The sequence below is a fragment of the Mirounga angustirostris genome, unplaced genomic scaffold, assembly GCF_029215605.1.
Source record: "Mirounga angustirostris isolate CCGP_5_RB_7025 unplaced genomic scaffold, mMirAng1.0.hap1 SCAF_6, whole genome shotgun sequence".
In the NCBI taxonomy this organism is placed as follows: domain Eukaryota; kingdom Metazoa; phylum Chordata; class Mammalia; order Carnivora; family Phocidae; genus Mirounga; species Mirounga angustirostris.
Window position 1 is genome coordinate 9,598,643 of NW_026991714.1, and position 21,980 is coordinate 9,620,622.

General features: G+C 49.1%; 1 protein-coding gene across 1 annotated transcript in view; it reads left to right on the top strand.

Annotated features, from left to right (window-relative positions):
• Positions 1-9,914, top strand: part of UCK2 (uridine-cytidine kinase 2) — a 73,897-nt gene extending 63,983 nt beyond the window's left edge. Inside the window, exons 5-7 of the mRNA XM_045876829.3 lie at positions 2,409-2,506; positions 4,584-4,632; positions 6,134-9,914. Coding sequence (XP_045732785.1) covers positions 2,409-2,506; positions 4,584-4,632; positions 6,134-6,273 — 287 coding nt within the window. The 3' untranslated portion in view covers positions 6,274-9,914. The remainder of the gene's footprint in view (positions 1-2,408; positions 2,507-4,583; positions 4,633-6,133) is intronic.
• The last annotated feature ends 12,066 nt before the right edge of the window (positions 9,915-21,980 follow it).

Sequence of the window (21,980 nt, forward strand, 5' to 3'; positions counted from 1 at the left end):
CGCCTGAGCTCACAGATGCTGCCCTTCCAGGGGTCTGCTCTGTCAGGGAGCCATCCCTCTCCTGAAGCTTCCCAGGTTCTGTTACCATCATAATCCGTGGCAGAAACTCAGGTTTATTGAACACATACTATGCGCCAGCCACAGCGCTGAAGAGTTTCATGTCCATCCTCTTGTATCCTGAGGAGTAACGGCTTGATGAGAAAGTCTCTGTGTATCATGTCTCTGTTTTACAGTTAAGGAAAATGAGAGTCACAGAGGTCGAGTAACCTAAGGTCACAGAGGTAAGAGTGGGGTCAGGATTCCAACCCAGGTCACTTTTGCCTGCATTGCTCCCGATGGCGGGCCGAGGGGTAGCTCTGGGCCCTGGAGCAGCCTCAGTGTGACTCTCCTGCTCCCCACACTCTTCCCCCGGCACCTTCCTCATGCAGTGGCCTGGCGGGGGGAGCTGTCGGGAGGAGCTGACAGGTGATAAGGGGGCTGCAGGCTGGGTCCCAGGGCAGCGGGAGAGCGTGCAAAGCATGTCTTGTGAAACAAGCACATCAGGCTTTTGCAGGGCTTTTAAGTAAAGCTGCCCGAGTGCGGGCGTGTGTTTGTTTTTTCCCCCAGCTCTGATACCCTTTGCCCTGGCTTCCTTTTTTCTTTGTACTTTATCTGGGGACGTGAAGAAATTGGAGGCCACACTGGCTGTGTGTTCTGGCCCAGGGGAGCCCACTAGCTGGCGTGCCAGGGCTCCCGAGGCCTGTGGGGGTGAGCCACGTGGCGGCTCGTCGGTGGCCTCCTTGGCCCCGTCTCCCCGTCTCCCTGGCCCCCGGCGCCCGAATGCCCGAGAACACCGTTTCCCGGCTGGGGGAGGCACGTCTGGCAGCCCCGGGGCCGGGAGGGGCTGTGAGGCAAGTCCTGACAGCGCATTAAAGGCCAGGGTTCATGCGGAGAAGGCTCCTTGTAAATGGAGGGGCAGGCGGAGGAGTCAGGAGGTCTAGCAGCAGCACCTCACGCTCTGGAATGTGGTCTTCTAGTCATCTGATCCTCACAGAGTGCACACCAGCCCGAATCCTACCCGCGGCCCGTGCATGCGGGTGTGCGGACGCACGGAATTATCTAGAGACGTGGCTGTCCAGAAATTCACTCACAAGTGTCCCCTAGTTCATTTGCGGTGAGGTGCATCCCTCGCTCAGTCTAACCTGAGCAGTGGTTGAGAGAAGCCAAGAGGCCTTCACGAGGGCACCTGGGTGGCTCAGTTGGTTAAGCGACTCGACTGCCTTCGGCTCAGGTCATGATCCTGGAGTCCCGGGATCGAGTCCCGCATCAGGCTCCCTGCTCGGCAGGGAGCCTGCTTCTCCCTCTGACCCTCCCCCCTCTCGTGTGCTCTCTGTCTCTCTCATTCTCTCTGTCTCAAAAAAAAAAAAGGCCTTCACGAATGATCGTTGATGGACAGGGTACCCTTTCAAGGTGGGGCTGGAAGACTGAGCAGCCGTGGTACTAAGATTTACAACACCTGTTGGGAGGCGCTGTTTGGACAGAGCGAATCTCCTTCCAAACTCTCACTACCGAGTTCGGGGGGAAACTGAGGCTCAGGGATGTTAGTGCCGAGTGGCAGAGCCAGGATTCCAATCCCTTAGATGGTTGGACCCTTTTCTGTTTGTTTGTTTGTCTGACAAAAGACTCCGTTAAAATAATAAAGGTGTTGGATGAAAGTCCCTAAATGACACTGTCCCAGACAAGAAGGTAGAAGATGGTGAGTGTGGATCAATCTGGGTGGCTTTACACCTCCAGCCCACCATTTCCAAAACCATGGTATGGCCGTCTTTCACTAAGTGGTTTTCTGTTTGGCAAGCCTCCCTGCTTGAGGTTAGCAGGAATGGCTGACCACAGCTGGACCCTCTGCCTGCCCTCCACCCCTGTAGGGGCTGGAATGTGGGGGGAGCCAGGCATGATAAGGTGGCACATCAGCAATAGGTCAGTGGACTGCACACAGGTAAGTAAGTGCAAGGGGACAGCATCCAGGTGAGCAAGGGGCTCCTTTGCCAGGGAGCCCCACCACCTCTCTGGGCCCCGTCTACTCCCTGTTACGAGCTCCGCAGGACTGTCCTGCTTTTTATGTTGTTCACACTGCAGATTTATTTGGGTCAAATGCTGCTTGAAACCAGAAGACTGTTGGCTGAGGCTGGACAGCCTTTTGCTTCAGAGATCCTTATGTCATAGCCAAATTTGACTATAGCAATAAAAATGTAACTTGTTTTTCTTGAAGCTGCTGCTGACCTGCTCTTGGTCAAGTCTCTCAGGAATCCAGCTTGTGAATCATCCAGAGTAATTGTGGAGTCCATGTGAGCCTGGTCTGCCTCACGAAGGGTGGACATGTGTTGGCTCATGCACCATTTTCTTGATTCTTGTTTTTCCTTTTCTTATAGTATTAAGGGACATCAGCGAAAGAGGGAGGGACCTTGAGCAGATTTTATCTCAGTACATTACGTTCGTCAAGCCTGCCTTTGAGGAATTCTGCTTGCCAGTGAGTTGTGTTCTTGGTTTGTTTTTTGTTGAATTTAGAATTTAAAACTGAATCGTACACATAAAGGTATGTAAGTTGATGGAGCCCCCAGCCTGAATTTCATTCCTCTCTGAATGATCCTCTGTCTTCCCTCCAGTCCCAAGAAAGGGCAACCTTTGAGGCTTTGTGTTCTCTGGGAGCTGTAGGCCACCGTCTTCATCAGAATGGTCCTTCAGGGTCCTGCTGTCTGACTCCAGCAAGTTCTGCACTCCTTGCTTGGTGGGCTCAGGGTGTGAGGGTGTGCCATACCTAAGCATAGACTTGGCCATTTGGATCTTCAAAAGGTCTGTGATGGTTGCATATTGGTGCAGGGAGGGCTCAGCAATAGGGTATTTCCTTCTGAATCTCTTTTGCCACTGCATTGAGCCTCCCCGCCCCTTTGAGCTTGTCTTTGGCCCCTGGATACGTTCCCCTATGGGAAGTATCCTGCCATGCTGGAATAAGCTTCCATACTTCTGCCCTGGCTCAGGCTCATCAGTCCTCCTATGGCAGCTGGGAACTCTCTGGGGAGGTGGCTTTCAGAGAAGGAAGGTTGGGGATATGGGGAATTTTCAGCATTTAGTGAATCAGCCCTTGGCACAGGAAACACACTCGGTTTCATGGGGACAGACAGGTGAGTGTTGAGGGAGGGCCACCAGGGATAAGAGATGCAGGGTGGGGGTGGGGGTGGGGGGGGTGGTAGAGGAAGACGTAGGAGACGATGTTGTTTGAGACGCCTGCCCCTGTGTCGTGTGTCTGCACCAGGTTGGCCTCACCATGGTCTAACTCCCTAATGATTTATAATTAAGCTGTGAGAGTGGGGAGACATTGGGGCTTAGCCTGATCTTGGGTAATCTCTTTTGGGAGACTGGAATCTGAGGGCATCGAGAGTAGAGCGAGGCTGAGTGTGGGAATTTCTCTGTTTCTCGTAGTAATGAACTTGTCTTTCTCCTGGAAAAGTATGATCTCAAACTATCTGTTCCTTCAAGTCTATTAGAAGGTTCTGCATCAAACCAGACTATACTTTTGTTTCAGATTGGGGACAGGTGGACTTTCTGAGTCAGTCTGAGTAACGCTGATGCCCTAGTCATTCCCCTGGAGAGGATTGGGTCACAGGATTAGGTTTCTGGGCAGAGGGCAGAGGGAGTGGAGAAGCCAGGAAATTCTGTCTGTCCATCTATCTCTCTGAGGACTTCTCCTGCTCTTTTTACCTTAATAATAGAGCAAGGTAAACTTATTGGACATAAATTAGAGTTAACTGCCAATTTTCTGCTGTTTCACTTAGTTGTAATGGAGCTTAAAATTCTGCACGTTTTCTGGGTGGTTTCTGCTTGTTCCCACTGTCCAGCCACTCTTTGCTCAGGGAAAGCCAGGTGCTTGGATCTGATAAATTGTCTGCCTAGTTCAGGTTGGGTTTGGGCCTGACACAGGTTTTCCATTTGAACGGTTCTAGTACAGAAGATGCCCACGCGCTGAAGGCATTTTTGTGGTCTTATCCTAAACTTGGGTCATACACCAGAACACAGTTATTTGTAAAGTGGTCCACAAAATCCCAGTAAAATAAGAAAACAAAAAAGGGAATGTATCTAGTTGTGGCTTTACTTTGTTTTGTTTAGGTGTGATAACAGAGCCAATGAAAATGGTCATGGGGGGGAATTATTTTTCTTGGGTTTACCCTTGCGTTAGGATCAATGGTGTCACCTTTCAGACTGTGTGTAGAAGTCCAGGTGAACCACTTCCCTTTTTGATTTGGGTTTTTCTAATTCATATCTTTCTTGATAGGGAGGAGGCAGTTACAAGTTTGGTTTCAAAGACCACGTTTTCTGTACAGGTCATAAGCTTAAACAGTGTTAAACCATTAATAATGAGAAATCAAGAGAGCTGATATATTGTAATTGAGATAAAGGGGATAGAAAATACTATGTTCGTAGCCTCAAGCTGCCACCCTCTGGGGTCAGTGGTAGAGAGGCTGACCCTTCCCTCATGGCCCCTCAAGAGGGGCTTGGGCCAGTTTCTCTGGAACTCCTCTTTAATGCATTGTGAATATCTTTCTCCACAGACAAAGAAATATGCTGATGTGATCATTCCTAGAGGTGCAGATAATCTAGGTGAGTCCTGGTCAGGTCGGGGGGTGGAGGGTTATCCCCTGGGGCATAACTTCTACCCTGTGTCAGTCCTACTTTGGGACAGGATGTGGTTACCAAGCAAGGCTCCATGGATGTGGCTGAACCACTGCTCTTCTTTTGGGATCCAGAAAGGAATTTTTGCCTACACGTTTGGCCTTGGGAACAGGCCCCTGTGCATACGTGTGTATGGGCCTGGTGACAAAACAGGAATTGGTGCTTCTCTAGCAGAAAGCAGAGGGCTGGAGACTCTCCTCTGCTGTCCCTCCCAGCGATGACACTTTGGGGCCTTGCATCCAAGGCCACCTTTTAGCAAAAGCACATTTTCTTCTTAATTTAGAATGGCCTGCCATCAAGGTAGCCTTTCCAAAAGGGAGTTGTTTGCATTTATTTATTTATTGGTTTTGGCGTGTCTGAGAAGTAGGGGTACCTCTGGACTGAGGCAGGCTGGGGCATGATCTGTGAGAAGTCTCTATCTTCTCATTCTCTTATTTATTTTTTTTAAAAAGATTTTATTGATTTAATTTGACAGAGACACAGTGAGAGGGAACACAAGCAGGGGGAGTGGGAGAGGGAGGAGAAGCAGGCTTCCCGCTGAGCAGGGAGCCTGATGCGGGGCTCGATCCCAGGACCCTGGGACTGTGACCTGATCCAAAGGCAGACGCTTAACAACTGAGCCACCCAGGAGCCCCTCATTCTCTTTTTAAATTAATTTTAACTTTCCTGCATTTAAACAGTTAAATTTTTTTTTTTTGCTGAGCCATTTGAGAGCCCATCATAGCGATGAATATTTCACTGTGTATTTCTTTCTTTTTTTTTTTTTTTAAGATTTAGTTAATTTATTTTAGAGAGAGAGAGAAAGGGGGAAGGGCAGAGGGAGAAGAAGAGAGAAAATTTCAGAAAGACTCCCCACTGAGTGTGGAGGCTGACGAGGGGCTCGACCTCATGAGCCCGGGATCATGACCTGAGCCGAAACCAAGAGTCGGATGCCCAACCAACTGAGCCCCCCAGGCACCCCTCACTGTGTATTTCTTAAAGAGAAGGGCATTTTCATTCATAGCCATGGAACAGCCATGCCATTCAGGGAGGTGAAGATGGATAGTCTCCTTTGACAGATTTGAGTACAGGCCCGTTGTTTTGTAAAATGGCCCTCAATTTGGATTCATCTTTGTTTCCTCATGATTGGATTCAGTTTATACAAGCTGGGGAGGATACCATAGGAGAGATGTGTTGCATGTTCTTCACAGCATCTCAGGGCGCACTTGATGTTTATTCCGTGTCTGGTGATGTTAACATCAATCACTTGGTTGAGATGTATCATTTATTTCTAATGCTAGGAACAGAGAGTCCCATATTACATTTCCTTTAGAGGGAAGAGCCTTCTGTGGGGATCAGGCTACTTGGGACGGGGCGCGGGTGGGTTCCCTGGTAGAAGGCTTGTCTCCTCCCCGCACTGTCCCTGACGCGGCCACTCTTTGCCTCACAGTGGCCATCAACCTCATTGTGCAGCACATTCAGGACATCCTGAACGGAGGGCTCTCCAAACGGCAGACCAATGGCTATCTCAACGGCTACATCCCTTCACGCAAGAGGCAGTCGTCTGAGTCCAGCAGCCGGCCCCATTGACCCCTGTCTCCTTCAGGCCTGGCCCCTATCTTCAGGAGACAGGAGGAGGGATCAGGAGGCACTGTTCATCCGTACATGTGCTTTCCTAGGACACTGCTGTATTTAAGAACACACCATGGAGATGACATGCCTTTGTTTTTCCTTTTTTTGTTTTGTTTTTTGTGCTTTGGAGTGGCGAAATGAAACCGAATTTGACCCTGAGCTTAAATGACAAACTGTGCCAACTACTACTGGTGATGCCTAATTATGAATCCAACGTGTAACCAGTTATAAATACACATATATATATATAAAAGGATCTATTTTTGTGTAAATGTACAAATACTGTAAAGCTGTTTGCTGTCACTTGAGTGTTCGGGACTCGAGAGCTGGAGTCTCACCGAGGGGCCACGGCCGCTGTTTCCGGGGCGGTGGGGGGTTGGGGGGCAGGAGAAGGGAGGCTCCCGGCTCATGATTCTCGGGCCCGTGTGGCTCGAGGACGATGGAGTTGGGAGCCTTAGATTGCCCCTGCCCTGCCAGATGCCACATACTTGGAGCTGGAGCTTAATGATGTGTCGACAAGAGATACTCTTTTCTTTCTTTCTTTTTTTTTTGAGTTGAAATTAGGCAAGACCTCAGCTCAAAAATCAAACTCAGGGAAGACGCCCACTGAGGAGAACAAGTCTTCTGTGTTTTCTTCTTGCCCAATGCCCCACCTCTGGCTGCCCGGGTAGCTCAGCCACTCCTTCCTGACCCACCTGTTTCTCAGTCTCAGTCTCTCCAAAAGCCAAAGCTGCCCCTCTCTCCTTCCCTGACAGGGATTTGACAGGCTCTCTTCTGGTAAGATGGGGAAGGAGAGAGTAGAACGGTACCTGGTGTGGGGTCTGAGGAAACGCTGGCTCCCTGTGCCTCCCAGGGAAGTCTGCGATCAGACTCCTTGGGCCTTTTCCCAGAGGGTAGCATGCACGGTGGCCTCTGGAGTCTGGGCTTTGGTTGAGGACTTCTGCTGGCAGAAGGACAGCTGACAGCCCTTTGCAGGGTGGCATGGGGAGTGAGTGGTCGTTTCTGCTCACTGAGACGCAGGGCCTGGCGACGGGGCGAGGACAGCATACACCTTTCAGCAGGAATGCTCTCTAGCAGCATGCCAGCCAAGCGGATGGCCATGGTTACCGGGGAGAGACTCCCACCTCTCCTGAGGGCTCCCTCTTTGAGAGGAGTACAGATCCCTGAAGATTCTTGGTGGAGGGGTGGAGGAAGTGGGGGGATCAAGTGAGACCCAGGAGGGATGATGCTTGGGTCCTAAAGCCTCCACTGTTAACTGCAGACGAGCCAGAGCCTTCCATTTCTCTCTTGATGGTCTCAGTGCTTGGCAGGCCATGCCCGCAGCCTTTCCACCGCCTGAAACGTTTTGGGGGAACTTCTGTCCCCCGCCCCCCACCCTGGCTTTCCTAGCCTGCTGGAGCCATTCGGGTACATCTGACACGCACCGTGTCTCTCTAGTCACACCGAATTGTCCCTCAGACTCACCGCCATCCAGTTTTGATTCCCCCTTTCTGGACTCAATGTGACTCTCACTCTGGCCATTTCAAGAAGTCAGACCTCCTCCCCGGCAGAGCTTTGCCACCCCTGAGACATTGCAGAGACAGCTGCAGGCCCTGGGGGGGGGCTCGCTGGGGTTGGGGCAAGGGAAGGCTCCTGAGGTGCCTATGTCTGAGGCCGGTACTCACCGGGATGAATACGTTCTGGAGTGCTTCAGAATCAATATTGTCTTTCTGTCACGCCTTGCACGGTTCTGAGATGAAGGGTGGGTGGCAGGCCTGGGTTAGGATCCTGGGGACTCAAGGCCTCTGGCCTTGATGGGGCCTCTCTGTGCTCAGGGGCAGCCCACCCCTGTCTCAGGGAGCCTTGGCCTTTCGGTGGGTAGCACATTCAACACTACTTGAAGCTCCCAGGTGCCAAACCATTTAGTGCCTTGGCTGTCTGTCCCACTGCCTTGGAAAATGGAGTCTTCTCGTCTCTGAGCCTTGACGTCCTTAGCTACTTCCTCATCTACCTGTGGTGTTGGGACCAAGCCTCCAGTGTCTGAGTAGCCCAGTCCTAGCTGGGAAACGGCTCTAGGCTGCCTTGCCTCCTGGTAAACACCGTCACCAATTCTTGGTGGCTTGGCTTGGGGCACTGGACCGAGCTCACTGGGCAACACTGACAACTCCCTTGGTTCTGTGACACACTGTGTGGGGCAAGGAAGGGATGAGAAGTTCCGCCCCTGCGTGGCCCCCTCAGCATTTAGCCAACTATCTGAACTTGAGCTTTCTATACGACAAATCTGGACTTGGTATTTTGAGAGTCATTAGATCTCTGATTCTACTGGAGAGTCAGCAGTAGGATAACTAGGCCAGAAACCATGACCCGAGTCCTCTGGGTCCTCTCTGTGGTCCAGGGGGGTAGGTACCAACAAGCAGGGTGGGGTAATGTTGATCATGTGTGCACGGGAGTCCTGGGTCTTCAGAGCTGCCCAATGGTGCTTGCTTCCCCCCGCCCCCCCACCAGGTATTACCCATACACCAAGTGTTTAAGGAACAAGCATCCAAGCTTTGTGTCATGGGAAGACCTCACACTCCTTCATGCTAATGGAACTTGTGCTGACCCAGGTTTTTTTCTTGGGCACCTGAGGCCAGTAGGGGCAGAGAGATTGGATTCTGTAGGAGGAGCTCACAAGTGTTTAGAACTTCGGAGTAGATAGGGTAGGGCCTCGAAGAGGCAGTGGTTAGACAAGGGGATCCCTGAAGAACAGACCAGGGGAGGGTGGTAGGGGAAGGACTCCAGTTCATCCTTCAGAGCCCATCATTCCTCCAAGAACCTGCTCTGTTCTTGGCTGCCCAGTGGTCATGTGGATGCCGCCGTCCTGCCTGTCCTTGGATCGGCACTGGACACTTGTCTCCGTGCCCAGGGCAGACTGCCAGTCTCTCATGAGACCACTAGGTCAGGCTGAAGGCTCGCGTGCTCCTCAAAGCGGTTGGGAAGCAGGAGGGCCTGGAGCCGTCGGTTTGTGTATCACCCCTTTCACTGTCCTTGTTCAGCGCCCTTGATCTAGCAGCCTTGACCTGAGCTAGCACCTAAGGCCAGCGGAGGGAAGTAGTAGTCTCTGGCAGGGCGGTATTTTCTTCTGCTCTGGAGTCTCGCACCTGCCTGTCAATGATTCCAGCACCAAGGACCCGTGGTTGGTTAGTTAGGCTAGGGCAGGTCCTGGATTGCAGGGCTCTGCTTCTGGGGAGGACCCACTGGGCTTCCCTAACTGCCTTTTACCCTGTCTCAGGGTGGGGTGGGGGGACAGGCTTGGTGTCAGGTACAACGAGGCAGAGACAGGTTGGGAAAAGCACTGGGGTCAGTCTGGAGCTCAGAGTCCCCTTTGATCTTTTGTCTCTGGGCCCTGTGCTGCCCTCCTCAGGCCAGGTGGCTGGTGTTCAGATCAGCTTCCTTGCTGCTCTTAGAGGTGGTGACTGCCTCAGGAACAGGGTGAGTAGCTAAATAAAGACGTAGGCTTTTTTCTTTGTTTCAGATGCTTGCTCTTCCTCCTTTCTACCACCCTGCCTTTATTGTTAGTAGTTACAAAAATGACCACATACTATGTACTTTGCTGTAAATAAAGACTGGACAAAAAAAGAGCCAATTTGTCTCCTTTGTGGTGTTTGGGCAGGAGGAGTGTGACTGAGGCCAGCAGGCGTGAGGGCTCAGCGACTCAGTGGATGTTACTAGGAGGCTGAGTGCACACAGCCTGCTGTCGCTAAGCCTCGCGGTGTGGGGCTGGACCCCCCAGACCTCAGCTGTCCTGGAATGCTGGTGAGACGTGCACTTGCGCATTTCTCCTCTGTCCCCCAAAGCCAGGGCCAAGGTTTCTGGAAGGCTTCTGATCCCTGGGATGTTCTGGCTCCAACATCCTCACTGCTAGCCCTGGGCCATTCACCACCCCATCATTTCCCACATTGAAACCCCAAGCAACCGTCTAAAGGAAGAAAACTTTATGGGGGTGGGTGGAGGAAGTTTATAACAAGGTGAACAACTTCAAGAGAACTCGTGTGTGTGATTACTCTGAATATATCTATTGGTACATACCAATCAATGTAGATATTCCTACATCTCCCTGTTTCTTTTTTTTTTTTTTAAGATTTTATTTATTTATTTGTGAGAGAGAGAATGAGAGACAGAGAGCATGAGAGGCAGGAGGGTCAGAGGGAGAAGCAGACTCCCTGCCGAGCAGGGAGCCCGATGCGGGACTCGATCCTGGGACTCCAGGATCATGACCTGGGCCGAAGGCAGTTGCTTAACCAACTGAGCCACCCAGGCGCCCCCTTTTGTTTTTTTTTTAAGATTTTATTTGAGAGAGCGAGCGCGTCTGTGAGCCAGAGGAGGGGCATAGGGAGAGAGAATCTCCAGCAGACTCCCCACTGAGCACAGAGCCTGACTCTGGGCTTGATCCCAGGACCCAAGATCATGACTTGAGCCAAAACCGAGTCAGACGCTCTACTGACTGAGCCATCCAGGCACCCCACACATCTCCCTGTTTTTAAAAGACCTAGGTCACCCACCAAAGATTGTAAAATAATTGGCTTTTGTGCTCTTCTTAGCCGCCAGTCCCCCACCAACCCTGCGCCTTCTTGGCTTCCATCCTTAAACCACTGCCTTCCAATCACCCTCATTACCGTGCAGTGAAAATTAATGAAGGGAAACCTCGCTAAAATGGAGTCAGGAGGTCCGGCCGGGTGTTCTGGCACCCTACCCACGAACCACTCCTTGTCAACTGCAAATCCAGCAGGAAGAGAGGACCTCGCACAGGGATACTACTTGATTATCCCGAACGGAGGAAAAAAGGCTTACCTCCTCTCCCGCCAGCAACAGCCCAGCCAATGGGAGACCCGCACAGCTCAGCCAATGAGAGACCCGCATAGCTCAGCCAATGAGCGGCCATGATACTTCCCACCCCCCCAAGTTTCCTCCAATGGACTTGTTTGTAACAGCGTTCCCGACTTCCCTTTCCTCTATAAAAGCCGACACCTCTCCTTTGTTCCCATAGTTGGCTTATCCCAGCTTGAAAGTCTTTGCTGTTCCCGAATAAATCCATCTTTTGCTGGTAAAATAACTGGCGGTTTTATTTTTAAGGTTAACAGTGCAGAGCCACTCTGCTGTCTCCAGGCACTTGTTTCACGGATACATGGAAGCCCATCAAGGAATGTAGCAGATCCAAGGGAACTTTGATTTAAGGGGATCCACCCTCAGAAGGCTGCTATGTTTTTAAATAACACCTAGGTGCCTCCACAAGAGCTGGTATTATCGTCAGGCAGGACTGTCCTCTCCAGGCCGGTGAAGACATGATCAGTCACGGAGCAAGTGCCTTGCCTGGTGGCCCACAGGTAGTGCTTGTGCAAGCCGGTTCAGCTGTGTTTCCCCTCTGCCTTGCTCTCCACCTCCTCCGTTCTTGGCGGACCACCTCTGGGGCTGGGTGCTTTGCGTGGGACTCAGCTCGGTCCTCAGATTTCAGTTCTGCTCCCGTGTAAGTGGAGGGACAGTGGGGCAGGCCAGTGAGGCCCTTAGCAAAATTTGCTTTGCTTTGTCTCCCCACCCTTTGTCACAACATCCAACCTTCCGCTCCACAGCTTGGAGACGCCCGCTTGACTAGTGCTGATTTAGTCTAACCCTCCCTCGGTTCAGATGAAAACAAGCCTGTTCGAAGGTTCTACGGAAGGGGGAGGGGTGGAGAAGGGGACCTGGCAGGTGGGAAAGTTCACATTTCTATCATCATCTGGTGGTGGAAGATGTTTAGAATTTTTTGCCTTTTTTTTTTTTTAAATAGTGCGCAGGCGTGGTGGGAAAGCGCAGAGGGGGAGGGAGAGAGAATCTCAAGCAGAGTCCCCACTGAGTGTGGAGCCCTACGTGGGGCTCGATCTCACAACCCTGAGATCATGACCTTTGCTGAAATCAAGAGTCGGATGCTTAACTGACTGAGCCACCCAGGCGCCCCCATTTTGTTGTTGTTGCTGTTTTGTTTTTTAAGATTTCTGTTTTGGAAGATGAGTTTCAACAGATCACTTGCTTAGAATGAAGTTAATTCACTTGCTAAATCTTGGGCTATGCCTCAATTTATACTCAAGATATTTTTTCAATGCACTGCGAACCTAAAAAAACATAGCCAAATGAGTCCGCTTGAGTTAGGACTAAACCCAGACGTCGATCCATTCGCAGTGAAATGAGTGGAGGTGAGGGGCCGGAGAACATGAAACTGCCCGACACAAACTCACTGTCCTACAGTCCAGTTCCTGCTCAGCATTCATTCGCCTCTGATACTGAGGGTGTTTGGGGTAGATGAGCGCGTCCTCTGATGTGTTGCAGAATGACAATGGCCTGGGGTTCAGTGCAGTCTTTGTTGAATGCAGACCGCCCGCGGCCAGGGAAAACCAGCGTGGCCTCTGCCTTCAAATCTCACGTGTTTCCGTGGGTTTTATGCTGAAAGGTCCAGGATTCTCTCACGTAAGGTAGTAACACCTGTGGATGTTTCAAGATGCCTCTTTATCAGTGCCGTGTACTTTCTTTTCAGTTCGTGAAATTCCCGACTTTCATGGCAATACTCCCTTCGGACTTTTCCAGTCTTCTGTCCACCTCCACTGCGCTTCAGCCCTCCTGCAAGGTATGTAAGGAATGCGGTCCTGCTCGGGTTTCGCCGCGGAGGGGGCGGATTTAACCCCGAGCTGCTGGGAAGGAAGCACCCTGGCAGGTAAGGCTGTCTGGTGCGTGTCTGCCATCTAGTGGTGGGATTTGGATCGCAACAGGAGGGTGGCCTGGCGTGGCTGGGCTAATGTCCTTTGCTTGGCTTCTGTGGTTTTGAGTTGTCAGTCTCCCCACACTTCTGACTGCCGATGTGATTTCTGTTTTGTTCTTCCTTGGAGGGTCTTTATGAGAGCCTTCATTAGGGCCGATCGGAAATGACCCTCTTGGTATCTCTATTGCTGTAACCTATGGGAAGTGGTTCTGCGAGCTGGTCATCACAGTCAGTGGGGGGTTGTTGAAAAGATCACTGTGATCCATTCCTGGGAATTCTGATTCTGTAGGTCTGGGGAGAAGATCTTTTATAACAAACTGTGCAGGTGAATCAGATGCACAGGCAGGGCTGGAAAGGAGGGGCCTTGTGTATCTCATCATACAGACCGTTTGGATCCGTGGTGTTCATTGCACTGGGGGGCCCATTTCTCCCAGAAATATCTGTGCTGTAAGGCCCCTCTCTGCCTGTGCGGACCGGAAAGGTTTGATTTTGCTCTTAAGCCCATTCAAGGTCAGCACTGCCCTCTCATGTTGCAAGACCCCCACCCCGACCTCTACCCCAGGAGATGCTAAACTATGGCTTCCCGAGGAGAGTTCCTCAGGATGTCCTCAGGGGTGGGCAAGGAGTCATCTTCAAGCAGGTTTTAGTCAGAGTGCCCTTCGCGACATTTTATCGGAAGTCTCAATAGAGAAAACAGAAGTGTGGTTAAAATTGGCAAGAGGGCGTCTCGAGAATCACGCAGCCTCTCCCTTGGGAATTCTGAGTTTTCTTGGGATCCAGGAATCCAAGGCCTTCATTTTACAGATGAGGAAACCAGGGCCCAGAGGCAAAGTGACTGGGTCAAGATCCTAACACCTGGGCACTAGGTCTGCAGTGGACTTGATTAGGGCTTTAGAAAAAAAAAGAATTCCCTTCTCCTGGGCTTCTCAGGGGCAGGCATTGTTGGCAAAAGTTGGGATGGATCTCCGCTCTTGGACTGATTCTTTTTGCAGGAAGAAGGACCAAGTCCTACTCACTTGGTCGACAGAAGGCCGTAGAATGAGGAGAGAAAATTGAACGCCTTCTACTTAAAAAGATTAGGTTTAGAGAGTTGGTGTCAACTGAATTTTGTGAAAGGGGTTCCACCTGTGTTTAATGACTTCGGTGTCGTCCAGCTTCTGCTACAAGGAGAGACAGCCAGTGGGGGTAAATAACTCTGGAGTCAGCTGACCTAGCTTAAGGTGTGTGCTCTTTTGTCTAATAGCTGGGTGGGGTGTTGGGCAGGCTGTAACCGAGGGGCAAAGCCCCCTGCTTGGCCCAGAGTAGGGAATGAGAGTGTGTAGGCAGAGAGGCAGGACCTTGCGTGGTGTAAGTGCCCAGTGAGTGGTGGCTGTTTTTGTGCTCTTGGGAATTGGGCTGCATGGATGAGACTGAGTTCTGGGAAGGCCATTTCTTCTCTGGAGCTCAGGGAATCTGGGAGAAGCCGGCTGGCATGGGGAAAATCCCTAAACTAGAATTCTCGCAGCTGTTGCTAAAGCCCTGCCCAGAGGGTAGGCTCATCTATTGACAGAGGAGGATTTAACAAAACTAAAATAGGCTCTTTTGCTGTGGAGACATGCCCCAGGGCTCTGAGCCTCCCAGGCTGAGACTCGCCCCTTTCTGGGCGTCTCCTCAACTCTGATGCCCCTGTGATGTGGGAGGGATGGAGTAAGGAAAGGTATCTGTGTAGGTATTACCTAGTAATTTAAAATGGATCCGAAAACTTAATGGTGTGCTCTTTAAGACCTCAAAATAGTGAGTATCTTGGACAGTCCTGGCATCAAAATGAAGGGGTCGGATATCGTGTCCTCTGGTTCTGTAGCTGAAGAGTCTGTTGGGTGGACAAGCTGAGGGGGCACCGGGCATCTTCAGTGGGACAGCCTGTGTTGTGCCTGGCACGCCCTTCAGGACGGTGTCCCCCTCCCTCAGGATGTACCCGGGCTGATGAAAGCACCTCTCTTTTCTCAATTAGGGTTTTTAATTTCTTTTTGTCCCTAGGCCCCTCTAGCAGTGTGCCTTCTAAGGACCCCCTCTCAGGATACATGAAATAACACCCCAAAACATATGTATATAAAATTTTTTTCTTTATTTAATTTTTAAGATTGTATTTATTTGAGAGAGAGAGAGCACAAGCAAGGGGGCAGGCAGAGGGAGAGGGAGAAGCAGACTACCCACTGAGCAAGGAGCCTGATGCGGGCTCCATTCCAGGACCCTGGGATCATGACCTGAGCCGAAGGCAGATGCTTAACCGACTGAGCCACCCAGGTGCCCCTATATATATATATTTTAAAGATTTTTTATTTTATTTATTTATTTGAGAGAGAGAGCTCGTGCATGAACAAGGGGAGAGGCAGAGGGAGAGAGAGAATCTCACGCAGACCCTGTGCTGAGCATGGAGCCTGACATGGGGCCCCGTCCCAAGACCCCGAGATTATGACCCAAGCCAAAATCAAGAGTTGGACGCTCACCCGACCGAGCCACCCAGGCGCCCCAGGAAATGAATTATACTGAAACGCAGTTACTGAAATATAGAAACAAATGCTATGATAATGGTAATACATGTGCTTCTTTATTAACCCATCAAATAACAAGATTCTGTGTCAGGTCTAAGAACTACCATGATTATGTAGAATTAATGAACCTAAATGATATTTTGAAATTCTGTAACAACTATATAATGTTATGAAAATGACTGATTTCTACTGCTGATAAACAAGTATAAGTACAGCTAATATTCCTGTGGTTTGTTGCCTACATTCATAACGTAAGGAAATGCAAACATTTCAGAGGCTGGTGAAAATAAAGAGGTAAGTTTTAAATTCATACACCGCCTGAATTTTGCCCTTCTGTCATTCTGTCCTTAATCCTCAGACTAAGAACCCCTGGGTGAGATCCAAATCTTCTGAGTCAGCTGGTGACTAAAGTGGACAAAAGTGTCCCCTTTCAGTACATGTCATAAGCAGGCCAGGCCCCAGCCCTGGCCCGGGGCGGGCAGTGCAGGATGGGCACGGAGTCAGGCAGCCTCGCTGTGGTCTGAACTTGCCTGTGATGTTGGCAGGTGTATCACTCGTCCTGCCAGGCTCTCCGTCTGGGAAATGAGAGTGTCATCTCTGCCCTGCTCCACTTAATGGTTTAGTACATGATGGGAGAGTATATATAGAACCTGAATTAGAAACAGTAAAAACTATAATGTAAACATAAAGTGTGTTATTTATCTTCAGTGTAAAGTGTAACGAGGCCAAAGCGGTATTTAGAAATGATCAGCTTTGACTCAGGCTAAGTGCTGGCGAGGAAAATAAGATGTCTTTCATCCAGAAAGGAGAGTAGAACGGATGAAAACGGTGAAGTGAGTTCGTGGAGTCCAAGCCTGTAGCAGCCACTCAGAGACCGTGGCTTTGGGGCAGCATCTGTGACCCGGCCACAGGCACGAAGACAGTTCATTTCTCTACCTCTGGTCAAAGAGGTCTGTGATCCATTTTCTGTTAATTTTGGTTGATGGTGTGAGCTGTGGATGGAAGTTCATTATTTTGTGTGCAGTATCCATTTATTCCAGCACCATCGTTGTGAAGACTCTCATCTTTGAATTGCTTTTGCACCTTTCTAAAAAATCAGCTGTTTATATTTGTGGGTCTGTTTCTGGACAGTATTCCACTGATCTTTTTGTCTATTTTGGTGTCCACACTGTCTTGATTACTGCAGCTTCATAATAAGTCTTGAAAGCAGGTAGTGTTTGCCCTCTAACTTTGTTCTTCTTTTTCAAAATAGTTTTGGCTATTATAGGTCCTTTGCATTTCTGTATACATTTTAGAATCAGTTTGTCAGTTTCTACAAAATATCCTGCTGAGGCTCTAATTGGGATGGTGTTGAATCCATAGGTTAATTTGGGGACAATTGCTATCTTAACAATGTTGTGTCTTTTGACCCCTGAACAAAGTCTGTCTCTCCATTTTTTTTCATCTTCTTTGATTTGTCTCAGCAATGTTTTGTAGTTTTCAGTTTACAGGTATTTACATCTTTTATCAAATATGTTTTTACGTATTTTGTATTTTTTGATGCTATTGTAAATAGTATTTTTTTTTTTAAAGATTTTTATTTATTTATTTGAGAGAGAATGAGAGAGAGAGAGAGCACATGAGAGGGGGGAGGGTCAGAGGGAGAAGCAGACTCCCTGCTGAACAGGGAGCCCGATGCGGGACTTGATCCCGGGACTCCAGGATCATGACCTGAGCCGAAGGCAGTCGCCTAACCAACTGAGCCACCCAGGCGCCCCGTAAATAGTATTTTTTTTAAATTCCAAATTCTAATGTTGTTGCTAGCATATAGAAATACACAAGATTTTTGCATACTGGTCTTTCATCTTGCGGAACTCACTTATTTGTGTCAGTATTATCTTTAGAGTGTTTTCAGGAAGAAGCAGAGAGAGAACAGTGGTTAAATCTATTGTGTTTAACCAGAAGTTCTTGAGATTTCTATATTCACTTGTATCATCTCTACAGGCTTGGAAATTGCACATTATATTTTTCTTTTGTGATTATCTTTTAAAATTAATGTGCAAGCATTAGCATACTTGACAGAATCCCTAACCTCCTCCCAAACAACGTAGGAGCTTTAGAAAACCTTAACTCTGATCACACTGTCCGTCCTACACGTTCGTGTTGCTAAGTGTTTTAGTTCCACCTTGTTCTTTTGTATCCCGTAAGTTAGTTATCATTACTGTTTTTCAAAAATTGTTATTGCTGTCAGTGCTTGTTTATATTTACCCAGAATTTTGCTAAAATGCCTTTACTTGCAATGTCATTTTGCATTATTCTTTGTTCTGGATTAGATTTTCTTCCTAAAGTACATCCTGTAAGTGATCCCCTCACAGAGGGTGTTAGTGGTCTATGCTTTGTTGGAAAATGTCTTTATTTCACCTTCACTTAAAAAAAAATTCTTTTTTTAAAGATTTTATTTTTAGATAATCTCTACACCCAGTGCGGGGCTCAAACTTACAACCCCAATATCAAGAATTGTATGTTCTACTGGCCGAGCCAGCCAGGCGGCCCTTACCTTCACTTTTGAGTGAAAATTTAGCTGTGTATTTTTTCTCAACATTTTGAACGTATTTTCTACTTCCTCCTGTCTTTTTTTTTTTTTTTTTAAAGACTTCTCTTTGTTTTTGATGTTCTGCAATTTGTCATGAAGTGTTCAGGTATGGATTTATTTTTAATTATCCTACTTGTGCTTTCTAGTAGCAAGATCTCTGTTTCCTCTAGTCTAGAAAATCATAGCTGTTTCCTTTTCTCCTCTTGTCTACTCACCTTTCTCTGTTCTCTCCCTCTAGCTATGTGGTTACATAGATGTAGGACCCTTTATTCTTGCCTCTGAGTCTCGTTACTCTTTTTATTTTTCACGTTTTTAGCTTCTCAAGGCTACATTTTTGCAAAGTTTCTCAGATCTATTTCCAGTTTCCTTATTATTTCTTCAGCCATGTTTAGTCTGCCATCTAAAATGTAACCGTCGAGTTTTTAATTTCATTGACTTTATTTTTTAGCTTTCAGAAAAACTACTTCATCATGTTACAAGTCTGCTCATTGATTTTCTACAGTGTCTTATCCTTATGTTTCAATTCCTATTCTTGGCTCCTGTAAAATGTCTTCATTTTCTTGTTTGCTCCCCACTGCATTAAGCAGGGCTTTTTAATATTTTATCTAGAATTTCTAAGTATTTTGTAGCAAGAGGGTTTTCTGTTTATCTGAATCATCATAGTGAAAAAAAAAAAATAAAAGTATGCCATTCGTTTTCTCAGATTTTTTGCTCCAGAAAATCTTTGCTTTGTCTACTGGGTCAAATGTCACCTGGAATTTTCAAACTTCCGCTGCTCTAAGTACGTGAAGTGTGCTGGGATGTCGGTGCTGTGGAGTGTGATGACTCCAGATTAAACTGTAGGCTCTTTAAAATCAGGAACTGGAAGTGTGCTTTTCCTGTATTTTAATGTGCTCTGACATATACTTGTCCACAAAATCAATGCCTACCAGTTGGCCGATTTCCTTATTAGACTTTTCTTTTGGGACCACATACTGTGCTAGCATGAGATACACATATATTTTTATTTTTATTTTTTTAAGATTTTATTTATTTATTTTTGCGAGAGAGCGAGCACGATCGGGGGGGGGGGGGGCGTGCAGAAGGAGCAGCAGACTCCCCACTGAGCAGGGAGCTGGACACGGGGACTCGATCCCAGGACCCCAGGACCACGACCTGAGCAGAAAGCAGACGCCTAACCGACTGAGCCACCCAGGCCCCCGAGATACACATATATTTTTAAAGTGGGTCGTGGAAATCTGTGCGTGAGTCGTTCCTGATCAGAAGGGTGGACTGTAGCCTGGGGGTGGCCCTGCTGGCAGACTGGGGGTGGGAGTGGGGCGGGGGAAACGGCTCCATCTGTGCGCTGTTTCTTAGAACTGGCCACGAGATGGCAGCAGTGAGCCACAGTACGGTCAAGCCCTGCTTTCACCTTCAGATCGGATGGAGGACAGTCAGTTCACAAATACTGACCATTTACTGTGTGCCAGGCAGTGCGCCAAGCCCTCCCTGCCCTCAGGGACCTCACACATGGCCAGCAGCCACTCACGTGTAGACACAGCACTCGTATGGAGCAGAATGGAGCATCCACAAAGAGGGATGATTCCGGTTCCTGGAGATAGGAGAAACCATTGACACCTTCCCAGCGGAACCCACGCTGGTCAGTAAGAAGGAAACCTCCAGCACCTGTGCTCTGTCTCATCCAACCCCTATGTGGTTGTTCCGTGCAAGCAAGGCTTAGCATTCCCATTACTTTTCCGGCTAGAGGCCTCCTGGGCCTGGTTTTGCAAGTAACTAATTGTGTGACCCTGGATTAACTACTTCCTAAGCCCCAATTTCCTTATTTTTGGATGACAGGATTGGTCCTTGCTGCTTCACAGGGTTGAGTCATCTTTAAGTAATAAAGGTTCATGCTTTGAACATTCATTAGTGTCATACATTTATGAGGCATTAAGATAATTGTCCATATACATTTCCCTAAAATTTCTTCAGGGCCGGTTGGGACCATTGTGGGCATTTACTGAGCTGATTAGAACGTAAAGTCTTCCAAAAGAAGAGACCCATAACCAGCTGATGCATGCCAGGCTGGTTCCGACCAACCTCAGAGCGGAGAGAAGAGCCGTGTCCCTGACATGCTGGGATTGGTGTCAGGCACTGATGCTCCCCAGGAGGGATCTGGCCTGGCATTCAGGGGGCCGTGTGTCTCCCCCAGCAGGAGCTCCTGTGTCAGGCCCCCCAGGGAGGGGCCTGCCTTTCCTTCCCCTGAGGAAGAGGAGATGGGGGCAGTCGGGCTGTAAGGGTCCCTGAAACAAGCCCCAACAAGGAAAGTCACAGTCGCCTTTCAGGACCAATGTGACAAGGGCCGGCTGGCTAGTGGGGACTTTCCCGTCCCTGCTCGCTTGTGAGGGAGGGAGACTCCTTCTCCAGCTGATGGAGGTTTCGGGTCCCTGGGCGGAAGGGAGAAGAGGGCAGCCTGCGGAGGTCACCATGCTTACCTGCCACAGTGGAGAACATTCCGGTGAGACTGCTAGTCCTTCTGCCACCAGAGTGTCTTTTAAAAACAACCTGTCGATTCGATCAAAACCAGTGTTTTTAAAACTTCACTTAGAATGAGGTTTCCATGCAGACATTTGGTGTGAGTGTGTGTCGGGGACTGCTGGGGCGGGAGTGGGCACCTGTGTTAAAAGAGCATTTCCTCGGGGCGCCTGGGTGGCTCAGTTGGTTAAGCGACTGCCTTCGGCTCAGGTCATGATCCTGGAGTCCCGTGATCGAGTCCCGCATCGGGCTCCCTGCTCGGCAGGGAGTCTGCTTCTCTCTCTGACCCTCTTCCCTCTCATGCTCTCTGTCTCTCATTCTCTCTCTCTCAAATAAATAAAAATAAAATCTTTAAAAAAAAAAGAGCATTTCCTCTGAGACGGTTCTGATCAGCTTTATGTTAGAGATTTATTTGTTCTTGCAAGGATCACTCAGCAACAGCATCCTCCAGTTTGCTAACAGACATTCTGTAACGTGGCTTCTGGACACTCTCAGATGCGGAGACTTCTCTCTTGGCTGCATTTTGTGTGTGTGAGCCCCGGGAGAAGCGGTTAGCACATGGTTGCCTCTTTAGCATTAGGGAGGATCTGGCAGAGGGGTAGCTTCTGTGTGTGTGTGTGTGTGAGAGTGAGAGTGTGAGAGCGTGTGTGAGAGTGTGAGTAGGTAGGTGTGAATGTGTATTGTGTGTGCATATGTGTGTATGAGAGTGTATGTGCGTATGTGCGTGAGTGTGCATGTGTGAGTGTGTGTTGGCCACAACACACCCTGTAAGTTACGCCATCTCCTGAATGCTCCTTTCATTCTCCAATGTGTTAGGCTTCAAGACTCCACCAGGGGGCGAGACTGAACATTCTCCCAGTTCTTTCATTCATCAGCCATTTATCCAGCCGGCTCCTACTGTATATATGTCACTGAAATTCGTTAGTTTCAAATCTCACTTGACTTCTGTGAAGTGGATTATATTACCTCATTTCCTGTGAAAGGGACTGAGGTTTAGGAAAGGTTAAGTAAATTATATCAAGTCAGCAATGCATGGAGAAGCTGGGATTTGACCTGTGCTTTTCTGATTGCAAAGCTTAAACTCTACACCTCACTCCCTACCGCCGCCTCTGTGTCATGCTCTCTCAAAGACCACCCTCCTCCACCTGGATGTCCTTCCAGGGGCCCTGCCCGCACTAAGCTAGTCCCTCTTGGAGGCCCCTGTTCACCTTCCCAGCAGGTGATCATTCCCTCGAGTCTCCATGTAGCATCCCCACCTGGGACTGGAGCACTCGTATCTGCGATGTACGGGCCCTCATCGCAG